Source organism: Choloepus didactylus, chromosome 6, assembly GCF_015220235.1.
Source record: "Choloepus didactylus isolate mChoDid1 chromosome 6, mChoDid1.pri, whole genome shotgun sequence".
Lineage (NCBI taxonomy): Eukaryota > Metazoa > Chordata > Mammalia > Pilosa > Megalonychidae > Choloepus > Choloepus didactylus.
Window position 1 is genome coordinate 126,688,254 of NC_051312.1, and position 21,764 is coordinate 126,710,017.

At 36.2% G+C, this 21,764-nt stretch overlaps 1 protein-coding gene across 1 annotated transcript in view; it reads right to left on the reverse strand.

Annotated features, from left to right (window-relative positions):
* ARHGAP20 (Rho GTPase activating protein 20) overlaps positions 1-21,764 on the reverse strand; it is a 110,528-nt gene that overhangs the window by 17,645 nt on the left and 71,119 nt on the right. The window contains exons 5-10 of the mRNA XM_037841381.1: positions 20,766-20,807; positions 19,908-19,992; positions 16,978-17,055; positions 13,659-13,725; positions 10,429-10,617; positions 379-557 (exon numbers count right to left, since the gene is read on the reverse strand). Coding sequence (XP_037697309.1) covers positions 379-557; positions 10,429-10,617; positions 13,659-13,725; positions 16,978-17,055; positions 19,908-19,992; positions 20,766-20,807 — 640 coding nt within the window. The remainder of the gene's footprint in view (positions 1-378; positions 558-10,428; positions 10,618-13,658; positions 13,726-16,977; positions 17,056-19,907; positions 19,993-20,765; positions 20,808-21,764) is intronic.

Sequence of the window (21,764 nt, forward strand, 5' to 3'; positions counted from 1 at the left end):
CAAGATTGAGTAGTCTCGGTTGCTGAAGTGACTGAAGGAGACCCTCAGAATAGTGTGGAGTTCAAGAAAGGATCTGAGAGGAATGTGGCGGGTAATGTGGATTCTCGGTCTACAGAGCGAATTCTAATTTATATGAGCAGGCTTATGTGGCTCTTTACTGAAACCAGTAGCCTACATTGTCTCTTCCTACTATGTCTGCCTTATGATTATGCAATAACTAGATCATATTTTTATCTTTTGAAGTAACAATAATAATAATACTAATAATGATCCTCAACCAAAGCCAGGGAAATTTTTCCGTTTGGGGTTACATTTTCTCCCAGCGCTGTCCCTTCCCAAACCTTTCCCATTATTGTTACAGGCCAAATTGAGACTTACCAAGACAGGTTTGGGCAGATTGTCATTCTCACAAATATTTGGCAAAGAAACTCCAAACAGCTGTCCTGGCATAGGAGATGTTGGTGACATGGGCAAATGGTCTAGGTGAATGCTAGAACCCCGCCAAAAGGCCCAGTTTATGAGAGATCTTCGCCTTTTAAATGTCTTCTGACCTGAATCTGAGGAAGAAGTGAGATTCTTAGAAAACCTAGTTTAATTCACCTCATTTTATTTCTACAGTTTCCATTTGGCAGTATGCTCATTACTATGGCTCAGAGAGAAAAAAAATGTATACAGATGTCCTTCGTTACTGACTGTTCAACCTATGAAATTCCTTTACAATATTTTATAAATTAAGGAGGAATCAAATGTTTAGGTTCTCCTCTCATCCATTTGGGGGGCAACACTGGTCCGTTTACTTGAGTTTTGGCACTGAATTTTAAAAGGCAAAGGAAAAGCTCCCTTACTGAACTGTAACAACTTAAAGCAAAATGTGTCTCATACCAATACATACGTTTTCCCAGTTTGAAGATAAGATTATAGTTATACAAAAAAGCAGATGAGCTTGCATACATTTAAAAAAAAAAATTATACCACAATTAGTAAAAAAAGAAAAGGAGAAGAAGAGTCAAGTCTCCATTAAGATGTCTTCTAGAAAGAGAATACTTTATTATCTGATGCCCCGCTCTACTGCTGAGAGCACAGACAGGAAGCTAATGCCCTATAATTTTCCCCCTTCTTTCCAAATACAAGGAGTGTGATGTATTTTTTTCAGTTCCTGTCTTTAAAAGGCATGTGTAAGGCAGCATGATAAGAGATGGATGCAAACAGGAGTGAGACTATGTCCCTGGCCATAGTGAAGTTTGTAATCAAATGGGGAAACAAGGCTGTTGATGGTGGGAACCAAAAGCAAGTATATTAATAAATAAAATGACTCAAAGGAGGAACAAAGTGCCGAAGGTCTTTCAAGGAAAGATAAGTCACAACTACCCGGCAGGAAGGAGGAGTGTGACTTCCCAGCCAAGTTACCTAGAGATGAAGTTGAGCTCCTCAATATTCCCTGACAGACAGGGAATGAGCTGAAGGAGATGAGCTTTCCAAGGTGACATGGTTAGGAGACAAATGTTAACTTCAAGAAGTCTTTTATATTGTTTGGCCATAATATACCTTAGCATTTTTTTCTCACTTAACCTTTATAAAACAAAAACTAAAAAAGTCAAATGTAGGAAGATTAAAGAAAACAAGCAACATTTTACTAAATGGCCTAACAACCATCATTCACCCTTCACCTTCCTGAGGTATAGTAAGTACTTCATCATTGTACACACACTCGGGTGTAAAACTCATGGGTTCTGGAGCTAGCAGCCTGGTTAGACTCCTAGCTTACCCACTTAAGAGTCTGATTCCTCAACTTTAAAATGAGACTGATAATACCTATCCCTCAAAGACCCGTTGAGCAGATTAAGCAGGCTGATGTATGAAAAGTACTTTGCCCCGGGCATGCATGGGTCACAGTGATCTTGTTAAAAGTAATTTTCCCCATGTACGGTGTCCAAAGCTTCCAAGACTCCAATCTCCTCCTCACAAAGAGGAGTTCCCTGCCCATGTCCACTCCCCATTTGGTTTAACAGCTGTCAGGAGGATCCAGTCATGAAGGATTACTGCTACTATGCTTAACTAAAGCACTTCTTCCTGCCCTGACATTCCCAACTTCCACCGTTTTAAAAAAAAACAGAAAAGGAAACCAAATCCATTCTTAAATCCAGGAGGTGGCTCCTGTATGTCTAGCAATGTCAAATCTGTGCAAATGTTTAATGGGTATGTTTATGTGGATGTTGAGTACTTGTACTCAGTCTGATTTCCTTACATTTAACTTGATTTTACTATATCTAACACTACCCAATTTATTTATTTTGATTAGCTTTCGCACACTTCTTAAGAAAAACGCTCTATCTCAAAGTGATATACCTAGCTATCCTATGAGTGTAGACAGAGTATAAAGTAGAACTTGAGTTCTGTACTTTATCATAAATACTTTCAGCCTTAGCTGTACCTTTTGTTCTGTACAGCGTTCAGTGTAAGAGTTCATGTTCCTTCTGGGACTAAGAGAAGAAAAATCATTAAAATTTACTTTCTTGCAGAGCCTTTAACTCATAACTCTGGCTGTCTAAACGTCAAAGTTTGAAGAAAAAACTTGCCATTGCCATACAAAAAAATATAACGGTGATGTAAATATAAAACAAACAAAATTCATGTAAATCTAGCTTTCTTGAACCACCCAGAAAGATTCAGACCTGAGTCTCTTCATGCTTCAATTATGGAAATGAATACTAAAATAGTCAATTCTTAAAACTTTGTGCTTAAAAAGTAACAATTATAGCAACAAAAAACCTTAACTGGAAATTCTGTTCTGTCATACAGCACCCTAAATTAAGAGTACTTTTTTTTTCAGAGTAGGAAATATATATGGAAGAACACTGGAATGACAGGGCAAACAGGTAGAATAAAATGAAGTGTCCCATATTTTACCATATGCCATGAATGTTCAGTCCAGACCTAGTTTAATCCTGGGACTGAATCAGATGTGGAAAGGGAGAGTCTGCTGTGTCAGTTCAGGGGAGAACCCCATGGGCTACTTGAGATCATACCCAAACAGATCCCACTTCAATTTCAAAAACTGTTCTGTTCCATTCAAGTTCTTCAATACTAGGTATAACTAAGCCATTCAATCATTCACTTAACTTCTGTTTTATATACTGGGCTAAGCCCTGGGATAGAAGAAAGAAGAATTCCCAGGCCTTAAGCTGCTCATACTCTAATGAAACATGCATATATGTAAAAATATATCATAATTTAATTTTTTTAGATGTTGTTCTAAAGATAAAGTGCTCTGTAGACAAAGAGAAGAGGGCAACTACCTTAAGAAACAAAGATTTCCTAGAAGTGACATTTGAGTTGAGGCTTGAGATCAGATCTTGAATGCCTATATCCTAAACCCCAATTAACACTAGAGGTGTCTCAATGGGGACCCCCACCCTGAGGATGAGTTAGAATGATCTAAGTCTCAGGATGGCCAGCTGAGGGCTGGCTACTCTGCTACTCTTGTTTTTAATGTAAGACTATTCCATAGGAGATCTTCCCGACAGTGAGGCAGAAATTTGTAAAAACAGATTGGGTACGAGTATCCTCACCTAAGGTTAGATTATTTTCCTTAAGCTAAACTAGAGCAAGTCTCCCTTAGAAATGGAGCTATGGACTTTTGTCTTTATTCTAATTGTGTGTTATTACATCCAGATGGTTTAAAAATATATTAATGGTTCTTAGCCAATACCCTAACAGACATTATCTTCCTCTTTTATTCTCATTGTTAATCCAGAAAGAAGACACGGTTTTCACATAAGAGATCATGAAAAATATCCACTTCGTAAAACTAAGCAATTTATGAATTTATTGGTTCTGTGTATCTTAAATACATCAAACAGAGTGTGATGGACTCTGAGTATAACTAGTGGCACTCTGCAAAACAGGCCTTAAATCTATATGCTTATACTATTTGCTGAAAAGAAGTACTAGCTCATTTTTACCTAGTGGAAGTCAGGCTGATAGGTGGATGTATGTGAACGGGGAAGGGCAAGAGAGAGAAGAGAGGCTTACTGTTAAACTCAGTGGTGTGCCACTCTCTGATTTAGGTGAATGAAATGCACATTTAATTGAAAACATTGAACTAAAGTCTCAGTTTTTATTGAACTTTATGTCAGTACTTTCCTAAGGGGGTTTCCTTTTAACTTTTGATTCATGCTAGGGATGGGATGAGGCACAGAGGGTGGGAAAGAAGGTGACAGATGTATGGACTTTAATAAAACATTAAATTTTGATACTCAATGTTATGGTCATATTTTGTATGACGTCAAGAGCAGTTAACAGAAGCAGCAGGATGCTGACTGTATGACAAACAATAACTGTAAAATGGTCTCTATATCATGAAATGAGTTAGTGCTAACATGTCCACATAATATCATGGCAGATAGGTCTAGTGACAAGAACAGAAATTTAAGGACAGAAATCCTAGGCTGAGGTTTCAGCTCTTCTGTTATAGGCTTTGTGATTTCAGACACAAAGCCTGAGTCTGCTCATATGTAAAATGGGATAATAATGTTACCTTACATGGTTGTTTTGAGGCTTAAGAGAAATTATTTTATAAATTGTTACATTCTATGTAGAAATAACGTGCTAACATTATGATGAGTGTCATCATCCAGGAGCTAATAATTATTTTTAGAATTTTTAGACTCTTTACACGTCTTCATTCTCTTCAGAAACTTTTTGGCTTTTTTTACCTGTGTTGGTTTGAATCTGTTACTTATGCCATAAAAAACTAAGTTCTTTTAATCCACTCTTGTGGGACCAGACCTATTTGGGTGGGATCTTTTGATTATAGCAATCTGGCCCACCCAAATGTGGGTGGGACCTTTTGATTAGATTATTTCCGTGGAGACGTGACCCTGACCATTCAAGGCGGGTCTTAATTAGTTCACTGGAGTCCTTAAGAGAGCTCAGGGAGAGAAAGAGAGCTCAGAGCCAACAGAGACTGAGCTGCTTAGAGACATTTTGGAGAAAGCCGTTGAAACTAGAACCAGGAGAGAAGCTAAGAGATGACATCTTGAGTTTGCCCCAGAGAAGTTAAGAGAGGATCCCCAAATGCTTAGAGAGAATCACCCTGGGAGAAACAAGCAAGGATGCACAGGAGCTGAGAGAAAGAAGGTAAGACAGAAGCCCGGAGACATTTTGGAGAAAGCAATGGAAACTAGAAGCTAACTGTGGGAGAGGCCCAGCAGACTCTGGCTATGTGCCTTCCCATGTGACAGACGAACCCCAGATGTCATCGGCCTTTCTTCAGAGAAGTTATCGTCCTATTGATGCCTTAATTGGCATATTTTCATGGTCTTAGAACTGTAAATTTGTGAACTAATAAATCCCCATTGTAAAAGCCAATCCATTTCTGATATTTTGCATTCTGGCAGCTTTAGCAAACTGGAACACTCTCTCTCATTAAAACACTACAAAGATCTAACAGGCCAAGGAATAAAGTTAAGTCAAACAAGATGGTTCTGTTACTTGTGGGAAACTGTGTATAAACCTTGATAGAAAACTGAGACTTTTAGCTGAGATGTTTTTGGTTAAATGTGCATTTCATAAGAGGGTGGCAATTAGGATCACTGGGCCCCATCTGGCCCACTGGACAAATCTGGCCATTACATCTTTTGCATAGCCTGTGAGCTAAGGTGGTTTCTACGTTTTTAAAAGTTTGAAAGAAATCAAAGAAAGAATGATATTTAGTGATGTGTAAAAATTAAATGAAATTCAAATTTTATCATCCATAATAAAGTTCTATGGGAACACAGCCTCACACACTCATTCACGCATGGTTATGGCTGCTTTCACACTCAGTAGCTGAGTCGAGTATCTGTGACAGAGACTATAACGTGGTGCTCTCATTGCTTTGCGCTGCTGCTTGGTGTACTACCAATTCCAGTGAGACAACTGTACTGCAACAGTAGGTTTCAAGTGCCTTATGTATCTTGGTGCTGTGACATTTATACATCATGTCAAAACAAGAAAAGAAAGTGAAATTTTAATGTTGAACTTTTAAGGTACAGCGAACAATTTAAGGTACAGTGGGCAATTTCGTTACTGAATTAGATGGAAAAGCGTTGTGCTTACTGTGCAATGATATTAGTTTCGCTGAAAGAATACAATTTATGTCAACATTACCAGACTAAGCCCTCATCACAATATTCCCAACTCGCAGGAAAACAATAATCAGAAAACTTAGGATATTTAAAATGGAGTATTCTTCTCACTGAAGAATTTCTTCACAAAAACAAAAAATGAAAATGATGCTGCAACAAAAGTAAATTTACAAGTGGCTCATTTGTTAGCCAAGCAAGGAAAGCCATTTATAAATGAATTGATTAAATCTTGTTTGCTTGCAGCAGTTGGAGAAATACGTTTAAAGAAAATAAACTTAAGACTATTTGCCTTTTGATGAGAACAGCTGCTTGAATAGTTAAGGACATTAGGAGCAATATCGATAGTCAACTAAAATATAAATCAAATGATTTCAAGTGACTTTCCCTCATTCTTGATAAGTCGACAGATGTTACCCATGCTGCTCAGTTGTGGTTTATTAAAGAAGTTAATGCTCAAGTTTGAAGTGAGTGAAGAATTAGCCTTGAATAGTCTGTGCAGAACAATTACAAGTGAAAATATTTTCAAAGAAGTTAAGAAAAAACTAATTCAGTACAACCTGAAGTGGAATCTAAGATGTGTTATATCTGATGGTGGTAAAAATGTGTGGAGCAGAAACGGTATAATTTGAGAAATTTACAAAGCTTGTGAAAATGTTTTTAATGCCTATGATTATTAATTATATTATTCATCAGTGATACTTCAGGGAAAATGTTTGAATCAATCGTGTTACTGAAGCAATAGTGTCAGTAGTGAACTTCATTCATTCTTGTGGGCTTAATTAACTGTTGTCAGTTCTGTGAATTTTTGTCATACACAGAAGTCAAATATTCTGACTTGTGCTATTACACAGCAGTTCAATGACGCAGCAGTGGTAAAGTTTTATTATTTTTTGAGCTCAGGCTCATTTTTATAAATGAGAAGAACTGCCCTTAGCTACCATCATTGAACACTGAATGGCTTTGGAAATTAAGTTTTTGCTGCAGACTTGATAATGCTTCCTAATGAATTCAACCTCAAAACTACAAGGCCAAACAGTGCTCACATAAAAAATTTTTACTGAAGTTAAGTCATTTTGGCAAAAACTAATGTTGTTTAATCACAAACAATGTCATACTTCATTTTACACTTCCGTGCTGTCAAAAGTTAAAGTGAGAAGCATGATCTCCATTCCCACACAAATTTGCAGCAGATATATTTTCTGAGCTCAAACTAAAGTTCCAGCAGTGTTTTACAGACCTCAATCCATATTTCAACATTCATTTAACTGGACACTTGAGGAATTTTCCACCTAACATTCAATTGGAAATGATTAATCTGCAATATAAGGACATGCTAAAAAGGCAAATACCAAGAAAAGATTCTAACAAGAATTCTGTAAATGCCTTCCCAACGAGGAATATGATCAACTAAAATTATATAATTGTATAATGATACCAGTGTTTGGCAATACCTATCTAATCTATGTGAAATATATTTTCAAAGATTAAATAATATAATGTATTAAATTGTAATACAAATAAGAACCTTTGCAATCAATTTTGATGATAGGGAATACTAACTTTGAACCCCAGTTAAGTGAAATGTTATTCCCCCAAAAGAATGCAATTCCTTCCATTTGCAGAATTACACGAAATTATACTCAATTATTATTATATTTAGAATTTTCCCAATCAATTATTGTGGAAATTTGTTTTATCTCTTGTAATGTAAGAACATTTATTTTGCTTCTTGGCCTGTACATTTTACTATCTGGTCCTTTATAGAAAAATTTGCTGCTGACCCCTGATTTAAATCAGTGACTTTTAAATCACTGGGGGAGATTTTTTAAAAATATAGAATTGGTTCACCTGTAATTCTTTTAGTTACAAAATGATTCTGATGCTCAGCTAGGCTTTTATACCATTGGTCTATAGTTACTAGTTACTGCATCCCTGACCCCATTTACCACGGATCATCTATAGCTGGAACTGCTACTATGCTAACTTTCAGTAGGGAGAAACTAAGCAGAAGATGCCTACAATGTAATTGAGCAATCACTGGAAAAATTGTGTAAAATCCTTAGGATTCCTGACTCCTGCTCAAATTAAAGTGAAATTAACAAAGAACCCAGGAAAATGGTTTTAAAAAGCATGGGTAAAAACGTAGACGAATAGGGGAATATTATTCTCCTCAGTCTAGGTATAAAGGCAATGCTCCTTTTGTATCAGAGTAGTAACAAAAGACCTATTCATTCATTCAACAAATATATGAATACTTGTTTACATATGCCAAGCACTGTTCCAGACACTAGGGAAAAACAGTGAACAAAATAGACCAAAATGCCTGCCTTCATGGAGCTCTCATTTTAGTGGATGAAAAAAGCATGGTATCTCTGTAATGCTCCTTTAAAATGGCCCAAAGATGCAAGTAAACAGCCTGAGAATATAAAAGCTCAATTTGCTATTATAGGAGAGAAAATGACACCTGATACAAACTCAAGGTTAAGTTTGTACAGGTGGTGTTGGCAAGATGAGGGGAGTCTGCCTGATGGATGGCTTCAATAAAGTATAAAGTTTGAGGCTAGGTCATCAACAGAAAGTGCAGGATTAGATGTGCACATGTTGGGGAAATGGGTATCAAACAGTCAACTTAGGGAGTAGGTAACTGACTTAGAGAAACAAAATTAAGACTGCCCAGCTAGTAAGGAGTGCCTATTTGAGGCTGGTCATTATGAGTTTACAGTGATACCAACCTGCCTTGCTGTGATATTTCCTCTAGCAATATTCAGAGTTCATCCAGAGATAAGAATTTTACTAGGTGTCTAGGAAGGAAGGAAATAGGGTCAAAGAAGTGGTGGTTATCTGTATGACAGAGATTATTATCCTGACCACAGAATCTAAACTGGATTAGGAAAGAAGTGAAGATAGGAAGGAAGTAATGGCTGGAGAAAGTGATAGAGCTCAGTAGGTTAGATAGAGACAGAAGGAGTCTGGGCTTCCAGGGAGGCAAAACATAATGAGCAAAGGCTGGCTGAAGAGGAGAAAAGGCAGTGACAACTCCTTTTGCCCAATAAAATGTCAAAATCTTGATTCAATGGGGCAAAGAGAAAAATAAATTTCACACTAGTGTTACATAGAAACAAGTTGACGTTTCAGAAACAACTGACATTTTAGTCTGAAAAGAAAATTACAAAACAATTTAAAATGTATTAGAGGATGTTCCACTTAAAAGGATCCCAGTATTGTATTAACACTTAAAGCAGGAAAAATTTCATAATGAGTGTAGATGCTGATTTAATTTATCTGTTTTCTCTAAGTTTGGATAGCTGCATGCAAATTTTAGGGTCATTCTGCTATGAGATGAAAAACAGTATGAGGTACTTTTTCATTAACGCTACATCAACTGGATCACATACAGATGAAGAATTTCAGGATGTGAAGATGATGCCAATAATCTTTCTAGGATTGTCATATCTTCTGGCAGGGAAATGGCTGCAGTCATCTCTCAAGGTCCATGCCATCCCTTTAAAATGTATCACTTGCTAGTCCTGGGTTTTCTCACTTCCATAGGCAATGTCACTATTCATTAAATCCCCCAGTTGGTTCAAATTGACAAAGGCAGCTGTAGAAATTCAGCATCAGTTTTCTGCTATCACACACACATTTTTGTGTTCATTTTCTTCTGAATTTCTCACACAATCTTACTTTCAGACTGAGGGCTGAAAACTCAAACCTGGGTTAGGTTAATTGTTGGTCCTCCTATGTGGAACATCACTTCTATCATTCTAGAGTTTTTATTTGGGGGTGTTCAAGATAGGTATGTACACCAGGAATTCAGATTAGATTAGTAGGCTAAAGAGAGCCTTCTGAGGAAATCAGCTTAGTCTTCACACACCTATCAGTACCAGGATCATGGCAGGACACTGCAGTCTCTTGACACCCATCACTCAGCCTCCTTTTTATAATGTGACCATTTAGGGGGAACACACAATGGAGTGTTTACAGTACAAAGAAGGCATTGAAGCACCTGCAGCATTGCCTGGTGTCTTTGATTCTGCAGTGGGCATAAGGTTAAAGGGAAAAGAACAGTGAAGAAAGAAAGAACAGACTATATTGCTATTAGCTGCTGATTCCAAGTGAGTCCTGCCCACTGCTGATTTATAAAACCATCTTCTAAAACTCCATCTTTCCTTTCAAAACACCTAGCAAATTTGAAAGAAAAAAAAGACCTCATCTGGCTGAAAGTTTGGGTCTTTGCCATTGTACTAAGTTTGTTTTCAGGAATGACAGAAGGCTCTATGAAGGAGGAGAGGTGACTCACCACTCAGATGCTGGGCTGCGGCCAGGCGGCTGGGCTTCAGGATGAACTGGCACTGCATCTCCCGGGGCAGCTGTTCCATGAGGAAAGGTTCTTGGAAGTTGGAAGGGGTGCTGGAGTCCTTTAATCTCTGTGTCAGGAGTGCAGAGTCTCGAAGGTGGCTCATTTTAATTCCATAGGGATATTCATGCCCTATGCAGAGAAAAATTTAAATGCAGGCTTCAGGTTTACTGGTGAATGGCATGGTCAAACCTTCCTTACTGTGGGCATGTACACTACATACTGGAATGCACTGCAATAAGCCCCTGGCACTTCTGGTATAAAGAAGCCTTTTGTTGACTGAATATCACCATGTACCCTTTTACAGGTAGAGACCACTGCACAATGCAGATGGTCCTACCAAAGTAGTTTCAAGCAGAGGAAGCAAAAAAAAGGAAAGAGGAAAAGAAAATCTTCTAAATAATCTTGTTTGGAATGCACAGATCAATTTGTGAGTTGCATAATGTTGACTTTTTCTATGTTTCCATCTAAGAATTCTTAAAGGTATACTACTTTCTTCTTTGACACTAACTAGATTTGTAAATCTTCAGCAAATCCTTGACCTCTCTCAGCCTTGAATCACTATTTAAAATATTTACCCTACTTATCACCCAATGTTATAAGGATTAAATAAGTAAACATTAGTATTTAAAATTATTTAAATAATGAAAAAAAATATATATTTTACTATTATTACTATTATATAACATGAGATGTCCTTCTGAAAAAGATACTTCATTACTTTTTATTAGTTATATGTTTAGAGTTATTTAAGAGCATTGGAAACTGGTTTGTTTGATTTTATGCTTTTCCCCAACTGCTGAGCTCTCAGGTTGGTATTCATAGGTAATAACTGAAGGAAGATTGCAGGATATTAGAAGCACAGAAACAAGATGCAAAAAAGGTATTCAGGTATTTACAAACTGGAAAAACTAAATCCTGGACATTGAGAATTGACTGGAACATGACTTTTTAAAAAATCAGTCTTATTAAGATGTAGTCACATACCATACAATCCATCTAAAGTATACAATCAATGGCTTTTAGTTTATTCACAGAATTGTGCATTCATGACCACAATCAATTTTAGAACATTATCATTACTCCCAAAAGAAAAAACACATACCCCTTAGCAGTCACCTCTCAATCCTTCTATTCTTCCCCAGTCCTATATAATTACTAATCTATTTCTGTCTCTACAGATTTATTTTTATTTACATTTTATATAAATGGAATCGTACAATATGTAGTACTTTGTGTCTGGTTTCTTTCACTCCGCATAATGTTTTTAAAAAAACTATTATCCTTTTTAATTTGAGAAGTTGTAGGTTTACCAAAAACTCATGTAAAAAACACAACATTCCATATACTCCCCTATTGTTGATACTTCTCATTAATGCGATACCTTTGTTACAACTGATGAAAGAATATTAAAATAGTACTCTTAACTACAGTTCACAGTTTATATTAGGTGTATTTTTCCCATATACCACCCTAATATTAACACCTTGTGTTAGTGTGGTACAATTGTTATAGTTCATGAAAGAAACTTCTTATATTTGTACCATTAACCCCAGTCCATTGTTCACAACAGGGTTCATTGTGTTATACAGACCCAGGAAAGATAATGTTTTGCTCTTTCGTGCTCCAAGTAATTGTATCTTCGTAAAGTAATCTTGAAAGACTACTGTGCTGTAGATTTAGGCTTTTTAAAATAAAGTTCCCTTTTTCTATTCCTGATGTATCACTGAATGTAACTCAGTGAACTTTTCCTTTTCCTCTTGCATAGCCATACAATGTCAATGTTCCATTAATACCACAACAATTTCCAGGTATTAAGGCAAAAAAAAAAAAAGGCTTATATAATAGCAATAAAACAAAATCAATTACAGAATAACAAGTAGTTCATCTGCGATTGAGGTTTGCAAGGCACATAAAAATATCCAAGAAGAACTGCTGCTAAATAACAATGATGTGATCCCATGGGGCTATTTAGTGAGAGCCAGCAGTGGGGTTTGAAGTTGTTTTAAGCCTAAAAGTTACCGTGTACATATTTATATATTTTATTAAAAGAATTATTTTAAGTATTTATTTGATTTTTAATCATAACTTAATTATTGATTAACTTTTACCAAAATAATAACATTAAAAAAGCTGACGTGGCAGTAAATTTTCTCCTTGGCAATGTACCTGGTTGATTTGTTATATTCTAAGTCTGAGAACATACTTTTTCATCCAAAAGTTTAGTGTTTTAGATTACTCACACCATTCAAAACATCCTAAATTACAGAGTAGTAACTTCACAGCTAACTGAAAGGATTACATGAAATAAGACATATGATATGCTTTGCACGATGTCTGGCAGACAGTAAGCACTTCAAAACTGTTAGCAGAAATCACCATCATTATCATCATCATCATCATCGTTGTCATTATCTCAAGGTATGCTACAGATAGTGTCCCTTATTTTAATTGCTCTCTTGCTGTTAACCACACTGAATGTACTTACTGTTCAAGAAATATTTTTTAGCTAAATGATTCAAATAGCCACCTTCAGGTGAAGTACAACATATCTACCAATAACTTATCAAGAACCATTGCTGGAAAATTGGAGTAGAGAAATACCAAAGTAAGTTAGAGAAGCAGTAGTTAGTTGGTAAGTTAGTCAATGAAGACTTTTAGAAGTCTAAATGGGTGAAGCTAATTTTCTTTATGATGTCTAGGTGTTCTGGGAATAGGGCAAGTGTTAAATAATGCTCATTGATGGATTGAGGCATGATTGGATTACAGATAGTCTTCCACAGAGCTAGCATAGCAGGTAGGAAAGGTATCAGGAAATTCAAGAATGTATATGAAAACAAAATGTATGGAGAAAAAGGAATTATAATACATATTCCTCTCTCCTACAGAAAAAAATTTCAAAAGATTGGGTAGGACAGCTGTTTTTAAAGTGAAAAAGAAAAGAGGAAAATTTATATATCTCTTCCCAACTATACCATTAACTGCTTGAGTGAAGAGATATTTGTCTGGTACACAGTAAATGCATGATAGATATTTATTAAATAAAAAAATGAATAATGTACAAGTTTTAATTTTTAATAGCACTTAAGTGTAGGACCATATGACTAGTTCTCTGAGACACTTAGAATTATAATTAAACCACAAACCTATCTTAGATTTTCCCAGAAACTTACCAATGAGTGGATATGGTGCTGCTTCTTTGCCAGAATTGACCCATAACTGGTAATCTCTCTCAGAGCCCTTGCAGATAAAAGAATTAAATGTCACAGTAAATTTTTCAGGTTTGGTACTTGAATGAGGATATTTCTCTGCTTTGCAAAAAAAAAAAAGGGGGGGGGAGGGGGACAATATAAATGCTATTCCAGGAACCCATCTCCCTCTCCCCACTCCCCATCAGAATAGTCAGGAATCCTGCCTTTGCTTCCTAGTGATAGCTAGGGATCCAAGAACTGCAATGGAATCAGGCCCTCACTACAGAAGTAGTCCACAGAATGTGAAATCCTATCTACGGCCTTTCACAAAGGAAGAAGACACTTCCTGGTTTTCTAAAAGGTTAATAATCTCTTCTTTAGAGTTCTGATTTTTGCTGTCTCCAAGGCCTCTAAGAGAATACTGAACTTAACCTCCAACATGTCCCTGTAAAGACAATCTTGTTATCCAGAAAGATAAAGCACTGCTGTGTCTTTGACTGAAGAAAGTAAAATCTCAAAGCTTAATTATTAACTCAGCTGCTTTTGAGCAGAATGACCAAAAGATTTTGAAAAAACAGGAAGATAGGAGGAGGAGATAGATAGTTGGTACAGTTTACTATGGCATTAGTTTGGGCAAGGCCAGTCTTGGGGACAGAAAAGACAAGAATTTTGTCTTGAGAATAAGTCCAGTCATGGAAAACAATAAACTGTTCACCAGCAGAATTATAACCCAATAGCACTAAAAATTCCACTTGAAACAAATAATACTAAATTATACAAGCTTTGTCGAATTACTTAAAAAAGTCCTCTAGGAGAGAATAAAGTAAAAATATGTTTTGAATGTAGCTGGAACAGATGTCATATGCTTGCCTTTATGTTCTGATTAAAAATCATGTCTCTGCCCTTATAATGGAGGGTCCCGGCCATGGAGAATATCACAAAGACACTCCACACCTCCAAACACACTCAGTTACTTCCTTTCTACCACATCTCATCAAAAAGATTTATTGTAAATAGGAAGAGCTATCTAATAAAAATCCTTTCTATGTAGCATCTAAATATACTGCAATAATCCCTTAGAACAGGCATAACCAAAGACTATTCCTAATTAACCTGAATTAGAATTTTTTTTTGATCTGGGGAGATTGATTACTTTATCCAAAGGTAAAGTATAAAAAAGAAAATGAGTCATGTCATTAATTAATCTCCCATCCCACCCCTAAAACTACTCCTTCTCTTCTAAGGTATAATCATATAGGTTAGAGATCAATGCAGAGGTGCCTGCTTTAGCCAGATACACAAATTTAACTGTATTTATATTTTTTGTTGCCAAAACACACATTTATTTTCAGTAAGTTGTACAGTGCCCATGACACAGTCATTTACAAAAGAATGGTTATTGCTTTTAAATGATTCACAGCTATATTTGGTTTAAGATTTCTAAATCCCATAGTATGTTCTAAATGTAATTTGACATTATTTTTTGGATCCCATTGTGGTTCTCCAAGCTCTGACCCTATTCCAAAGGCTCACTTTCTCTAAGAACAGATAAAACTTGGTGAAGATTTTTTCTGACCAAACATTTGATATGGGCTTCCGAGTGAAGGGTGAAAACCGTTTGCTGCCACAACGAATTCCATTGCCAACAACTAAGGGGAACTATACAGTGGAAGTGAATGGCAATGGCTGTGTATATGTACAGGTAAATTAGAATTTAATTTTAGTTTAAATATATTATTAAATTTCACTAATAAAAAATTAGATTTCTTATCCCCAAATTTTGGTTTCCCTGAGTTACTGTATCATTGTATACAAGCAAAGTCTAAATACAGTTAATACTATGGTATATCTTAACATGTCATATCACATCATAGTAACAGTGTTTTCATATTTATAGAAAATCTCACTCAAGGAATAGTGTTATGCAAATATGTCCCTTAGTTTTTATCCTTCAGAAGTCATTTCATTTAATAAAAGTACTCATCTATGTGATGTTTATATATAGGTAGGGAGGAGATGAGGAGGCCTTCCAATTCTCTTTCCCCTACCTCATCTTTAAACATTTCAATCTTCTCTACTAATAAAATGTCAAAAACTCACATTTGCCCCATAAAACATAAAGGAGCAGAAGCTAAAAGCAAAATGGAGACAAGTGTGGTGTGGGCACTAAAGCTCTTCAAATCCAAGATATCATTCAAAGCTTGTCTTTCTAGTTCCCAAATCATTAGGAAACCATCCTGCAGCTAGGGAATATGGTTTCTGGCCATGTGTTACTTATGTAGTAATTCTACTACAAAACAAATCCTTCAGAATCCAGCATTCTGAGATTCATTGGGTCTTGCGATAGTAACAGAATAGTTAGGTCAGGCAGGGGAGGACAGGGAAGGAGATAAGGAGACGACAGTTACACAGAGACAGTGGGAAGGGGGAAGGAGGATGAGACTTTCTTAAGACTCTTTACCCCTCCAAATATTTGTACATGTATATAGCATATATAATAAAATACATATTATCACTCTAAAAGTATTGTCCAATCTCATTATAATTTTCAGTTCTACTCCATTTTTAAATGGAGTAGAACAGCACTCATATAATAGGCAAATAGTAATCTTTATTGTCCTTATTTTCTGTATTTTTTGGGGACAAACTATGACCTTAATCAGTGCTCTTATGATAGAACGAATAATAACTATAGGAATCTAAAGTATCCAAGTCTGTTTTTGTCATAACTATCAAAACTTTAGTGTGCTGCCTCGGCATCTGTCTCACTTGGGCTAAGCCACTTTCCTCAATGCTGACCTCTGCAGCTTTCCAGCCCTGGGGCATAAACTCCCCCAGAGATCAAACCCACATCCGCAGCCACCACCCATGCCACCCACACACCTCACCCCAAACTCACAGCTGGTCCCAAATGGTATGCTAACCTCCCCAGAGCCCTCAAACTTACAGTCCCTTTCCTTTTCGCGCATGTGCTTTAAACTAGCCAATCCTGGACTCCCATGGGAAATCTAACCTCCACCCCTGGATCACAATAAAGGCACAAGCCCACAGGTCCCTCTTGCTCTGCTCGTGTGCTCCCCACACGCTGGCTGAGTGCCCCAAGCCAACTGAGCTTCCCGCTGACCCCTCATTGCACCCCTCTCTTTCTGGGACCTGTGAGTAACAAACTATCTTTTCCCATGCTTTATAGTCTTGTTTTCCCATCATGTGGCACCTGACCTCCACCCAGACCCAAACTTAAAATACAACTTAACTAATTTGAGACAGTTTCTAATTAAGAACATCTAATAGAATAACTTACAGTTATCCCTAGCATTGGTAGTGACATGTTGATAACGTCATTCGCTGTATCTGAATTCATTACCGTGAGAGTTTTAGACTGAAAAAGGAAAAAAAAAAAAAAAATGAGAAATACAGCTATAAGTAAGAAATTTAAAACAGGTGAACAAGTAATTATTGTCAAATGATTATCCAAAGGCAAATCTTGATTTCAAGTGTTGACAGAGTAAAGTACATAACAAGTAGGACAAAAAACCCTCATCATAATTTATTTTCATTTGCTTACATAACGTGCCTTTTTATAAAAATTATTTCTCTTAAAGAAAGACTGGATGGCTCACAAAATATAAGAGCTTAAAGCAAGAAAGACAAAAATTCAATATACTTCAGAGAGAGTACATGGACCAAAAACATTAAAAAAAAAAAAAAAGAAAAAAGAAAAAAATCAGAGATGCTGGTCCTCTGCGTCATTTCCTTAACCATATTTCTATAATGTAAGTGGGAAATTAAAAAGGGAAAGAGCTGGATCATCTTTGATTTCTTCCTGAGTACTGTTTTCATACATGGGTTTTTATTTTCTGCACGGTATAAAGTCAGCTTAGACAACATCAGAATAATAACTGGTTACAAAAGACATTTAAAGTTTAGAATTAAAAAAAAAATCACATTTATCGGGCACTTCCTATGTGTCGGGCACTGTGGCTACTAAGATTTTCACTGTTGAAAGCTTTAAAGGCTTTAAATAAAACCAGAGTCTAGAAAACAGGACTGAAACTTTTAGAATGCTCCATTCTATTCCCAACTCTGCCATTCAGTAGGGTATCTACAATAACTCTGTGCTGAATTACACTGAGAAACTGCTTTCTAAAAATACAAAGACAATATGTAACAAACAGAAAAGGGGTTAACAAGATTCTGAGATATCTATAGCGCTCAATGAATCCCAAAAGACATTACTGAAAAAAAAATGCTATGCCAACAAAAAAAAGATATTTACCATGCATGTAGGTTTGCATATGATATTATCAGACAAATCAGCAATTAGGGCTGCATACCTGATAGAAAGGGCTTAAATAGCACAAATAAGTAGCATAAATGGAAACAAAGTGATAAAAAACAAAAGTGACGTAAAAATAAAGCTAGGTGCAACCCACAGATCACTTGCCCTTCCATTATAGTATTATATTCCCTATGAGCCAATTATTTGACATGACAGATTGCCTCTAAAAGTGGCCTGCTAGTTAGATTTTTATTTTTGAAAAACATTTCAAATGCACTGATTTCAAACTGCTCCTTGCAGTTCTAAGGATTGAGCAGAAGTGTCTCAGAACCCAACAGGGAGGGCTCAGTGCACCCAACCCAGGGTCTTCTGCCCGAGCGTCACAGGTATTTTACATACTGGACTTTAACTTGAGGTCTAACTTCAAGAGGCTTCTAACCTGAAAACCTCTCCATTCACTTCAAAAAACTCTCACATGAAGTCTACTTTAAAGAGAAGATTCTATCCTGTAATACTAATCACTCCCCAATGTACCTGGTTTCTAAGATAATGTTTTCTCTTAACAGAAGGCATGTATGCTCAAAACATTAATTACAGGATGTGTATTTCTTCCTGGTAGACAAAACAAATGAGTTTCAGTGGATAGAGCTCTTTGGCTAGTAAACAAGTAAACAAAACAAACAAAACTGAAAATGTAATTATTCTGATCCATATTAGCAGAATTCACTGACAGGCTGTGTATAATTAAAGGCTAACAATAAAGAATGCATCACATACGTGCACTCCTTTTTGAGGCTCTTGACATGAAAGCAACATCAGAGAGCAAAGGACAGAGTGGGTCACATCATCGTTGCCTTAACCAAGATACTGGTGTTTAAAAACAGATCACCCAACCTGACCATATCTCCTGTCTCCTTTTCCAAAATGAAGGTGGAACATCAGTCATTCTCATACTTTCCACAGGCTGAAAATCAAAGTTTTAACAAAGGATTCAAGGGATTTCCCATGAAGATCCTGAATATAACAGATTGCCACCAACAACTGAATCAAAACAGGCAGAAGAAACAGTGGGTTTTTTTGTTTGTTTTTGTTACAGAAGATCTCTGTTGTCTCATACCATAAAAATGTGAGTATTTTCCTTAAGCAGTGACATCTGGCACTCAGGATTAGGTCAGAACATTTGCATAACTTTTGCTTTTGGCCAAAACATAACTGTTTTGCACTACATATTTTTCTTCACCCAACAAATAAAACTATTCTGTGTGGTCTAGAGCTGCTGTGAAATATGACAGTCCACAGTGGCATAAAAATACTATAGTTCTGTTTTGCTCATCGTTATTAACACCTTGGCTCTTGCACTACAATTTCAGCCATTAAATTACACATCATAACTGAGGATAAAGACTTAATTTTTGTTTGACCAATATGATAAACACAGGGAGAAAGAAACATGCTCAGCCCTTAAAATACCATCTCTCCCAACTCATCCATATATTAACCTGAGGGATTCAATGCCTAAACACTCAAAGAACTTTTCTACTTAGGAAGTGACAAGTTGGGAAAAATTGCTTAACACTAAAAGGACATACCTCCTTGCAGAAATAGCTTTACTACAAACCTCTGCAGCTGCTACTAAAAGGATCTAGAGAAATATTAATGCTAGAAAGAGAAAAGAGATATTTGAAAAGCAATATTCTTTCCAAGCTTAAATGTTAAATACTGTTTAATATGAATTTCTCTTGCTTTTCTCTAGGGTTTACTTTTCATATATGCAAAGATATACATATACCCAGGGAAACGCATTTCCCCACAATGGTATTTTTAAATGCCTATCTTCCACAGCACATACACAGTTTATCTGTCTCCTGCCTGCCTGCCTGCCTCTTTTAATCCATGGAGTTCTGCCTTATGCAGGCTCTTGGAATTTAATTTTCTGACTTAGAAACACTTACATAGGCACAATTCCCAATGTCCTTGGCGAAGATTTTGAGGGGAATGCTCTTCGGATAGTCCTTCTCTTTCTCTAGATTGATGTATCTAATCAAATGCAACAACAACCCAAAACAACACTGAGTCAGACAGATTTGGCTAATGGCTTATTTTAAAATCAATCAATTTTGCTAATATTTTCCATAAACATATCTATTTTTGAAAGAAAAACAGAAAGACTCAGTAAAGTCAGACTGCATTATGGGTTGAAAGCAGATTAAAAAAAATCTCAGGACATTAACGCATAGGCACAAAAAAGAATGGGACATCCATGTCAGGTGAGGATGAGAAGCACAATCAGGTTGGGGCAAGTCTGGGTATTGCTTTACCCTTAAAGCTTCCCTGCCTTCTCTGGACAGGCTCAGTGCCTTACTATAAAGTACAGGAGCATATGTAATACTTTAATAGACTAAATCAAAACAATGGCTTTTACTTTTCATTTACTCCTACTAATTGAAATAGTCTTACTCATTTAATTTTACTTTTCATTTCATCTTGGTTATCCCACTTCTTGGGGAGTTGGGAAGAGGAGGCAGGGAGGGAAGAAAGGGTTATAAAGAAAGGGTTATGGGACTAACAGATGAACCTAAATTGACCATTTTAGTTCATATGCTCAAAGGTAAGAATAATAATTGATTTGTGAGGTGCTCAGAAGAGAACCCTGCATTCAGGGAAATTTATTTCATGCTTTGAGAAAACGGTTAGGTCCAATTGGTAAATCAGAGACAAGGGAAAGAGATGGGAGAGATCACTGACTAAGTTTTGTCTAAAATGATCTAACCAGACCTCAATTTTTAAAAATATATATACTAAAAAAATACCTCTGAAGGAGAGAGAGCCATTTGTCCTTTTGTTCTGGAGAACTGCAATCAAAGAACACAGGAAGAAAAAATTAAACTGCATAAAACACATATGCTAACTGCATATGCTAACATATTTAAGATTGTCAATCCAGATGAAAATACCAACAGCATGTTGTTACTGATGTAGCTTTGCATGTGAACTGCAACCTCAACATAATTGTGTTCTGGAGAACCCTGCAGTGAATACCCCTTTAGGAAAAACTGTACAGTTATGTAAAGTTTTATTAAATCCTCTTGGATGGAGAACTTCTGTCTTACTTTACTATTCTTTTACAAGTGATATTATAGCAATAGGAGGTAGCTCTTATAGTGGAAGGAGTACTTGATTTGGTTACCAAAACACCTGATTGCCAAGAGTATATGCAAGCAGTGTGATCATGGAGAAGTCACTTAATTTCTCTCAGCCTTAGTTTCCACATCTGTAAATCTAGGTTATTCATATGTCATTCAGAGTATTTTTGCAGCTTTAAGTGCCTAATAACCTGAAAGTATACTTAATATTGAGATTAGAATACTCTGAAGAAATTTGCATATGGATGGAAATATCTTGGCCAGAAACCAGTTCGTTGTCTGGAAAACAAACATTTAATATTTTATGCAAATAGCAGAACGGTAATTTAGTAAACCATTTCATAGAGAATACATGTGTAATTTCTATACTCTTCTGATTAAGAGCAACTCATTACAGCCTAATTAATTTTGATGAACATTTTTTCTACTAAAGTCACTGCTGCATTTAATCTTAAAGTTAAAATTAAAGTTTATACTTACATGGTCTTGTCACTCAATAGCTTTTAAAATCATATTTCTAATCTTAGAGAAGTTGAAAACCCTAATTACATTTCTGTCCAGAAAAATACATTTAATAAATATTTGTAATTTGTTTCTAACTTTGTTGGTTAGCAACTCTCTCCATAAGCAACCTCCCAGGATTGGTCATCAGAAAGTGATTTACGT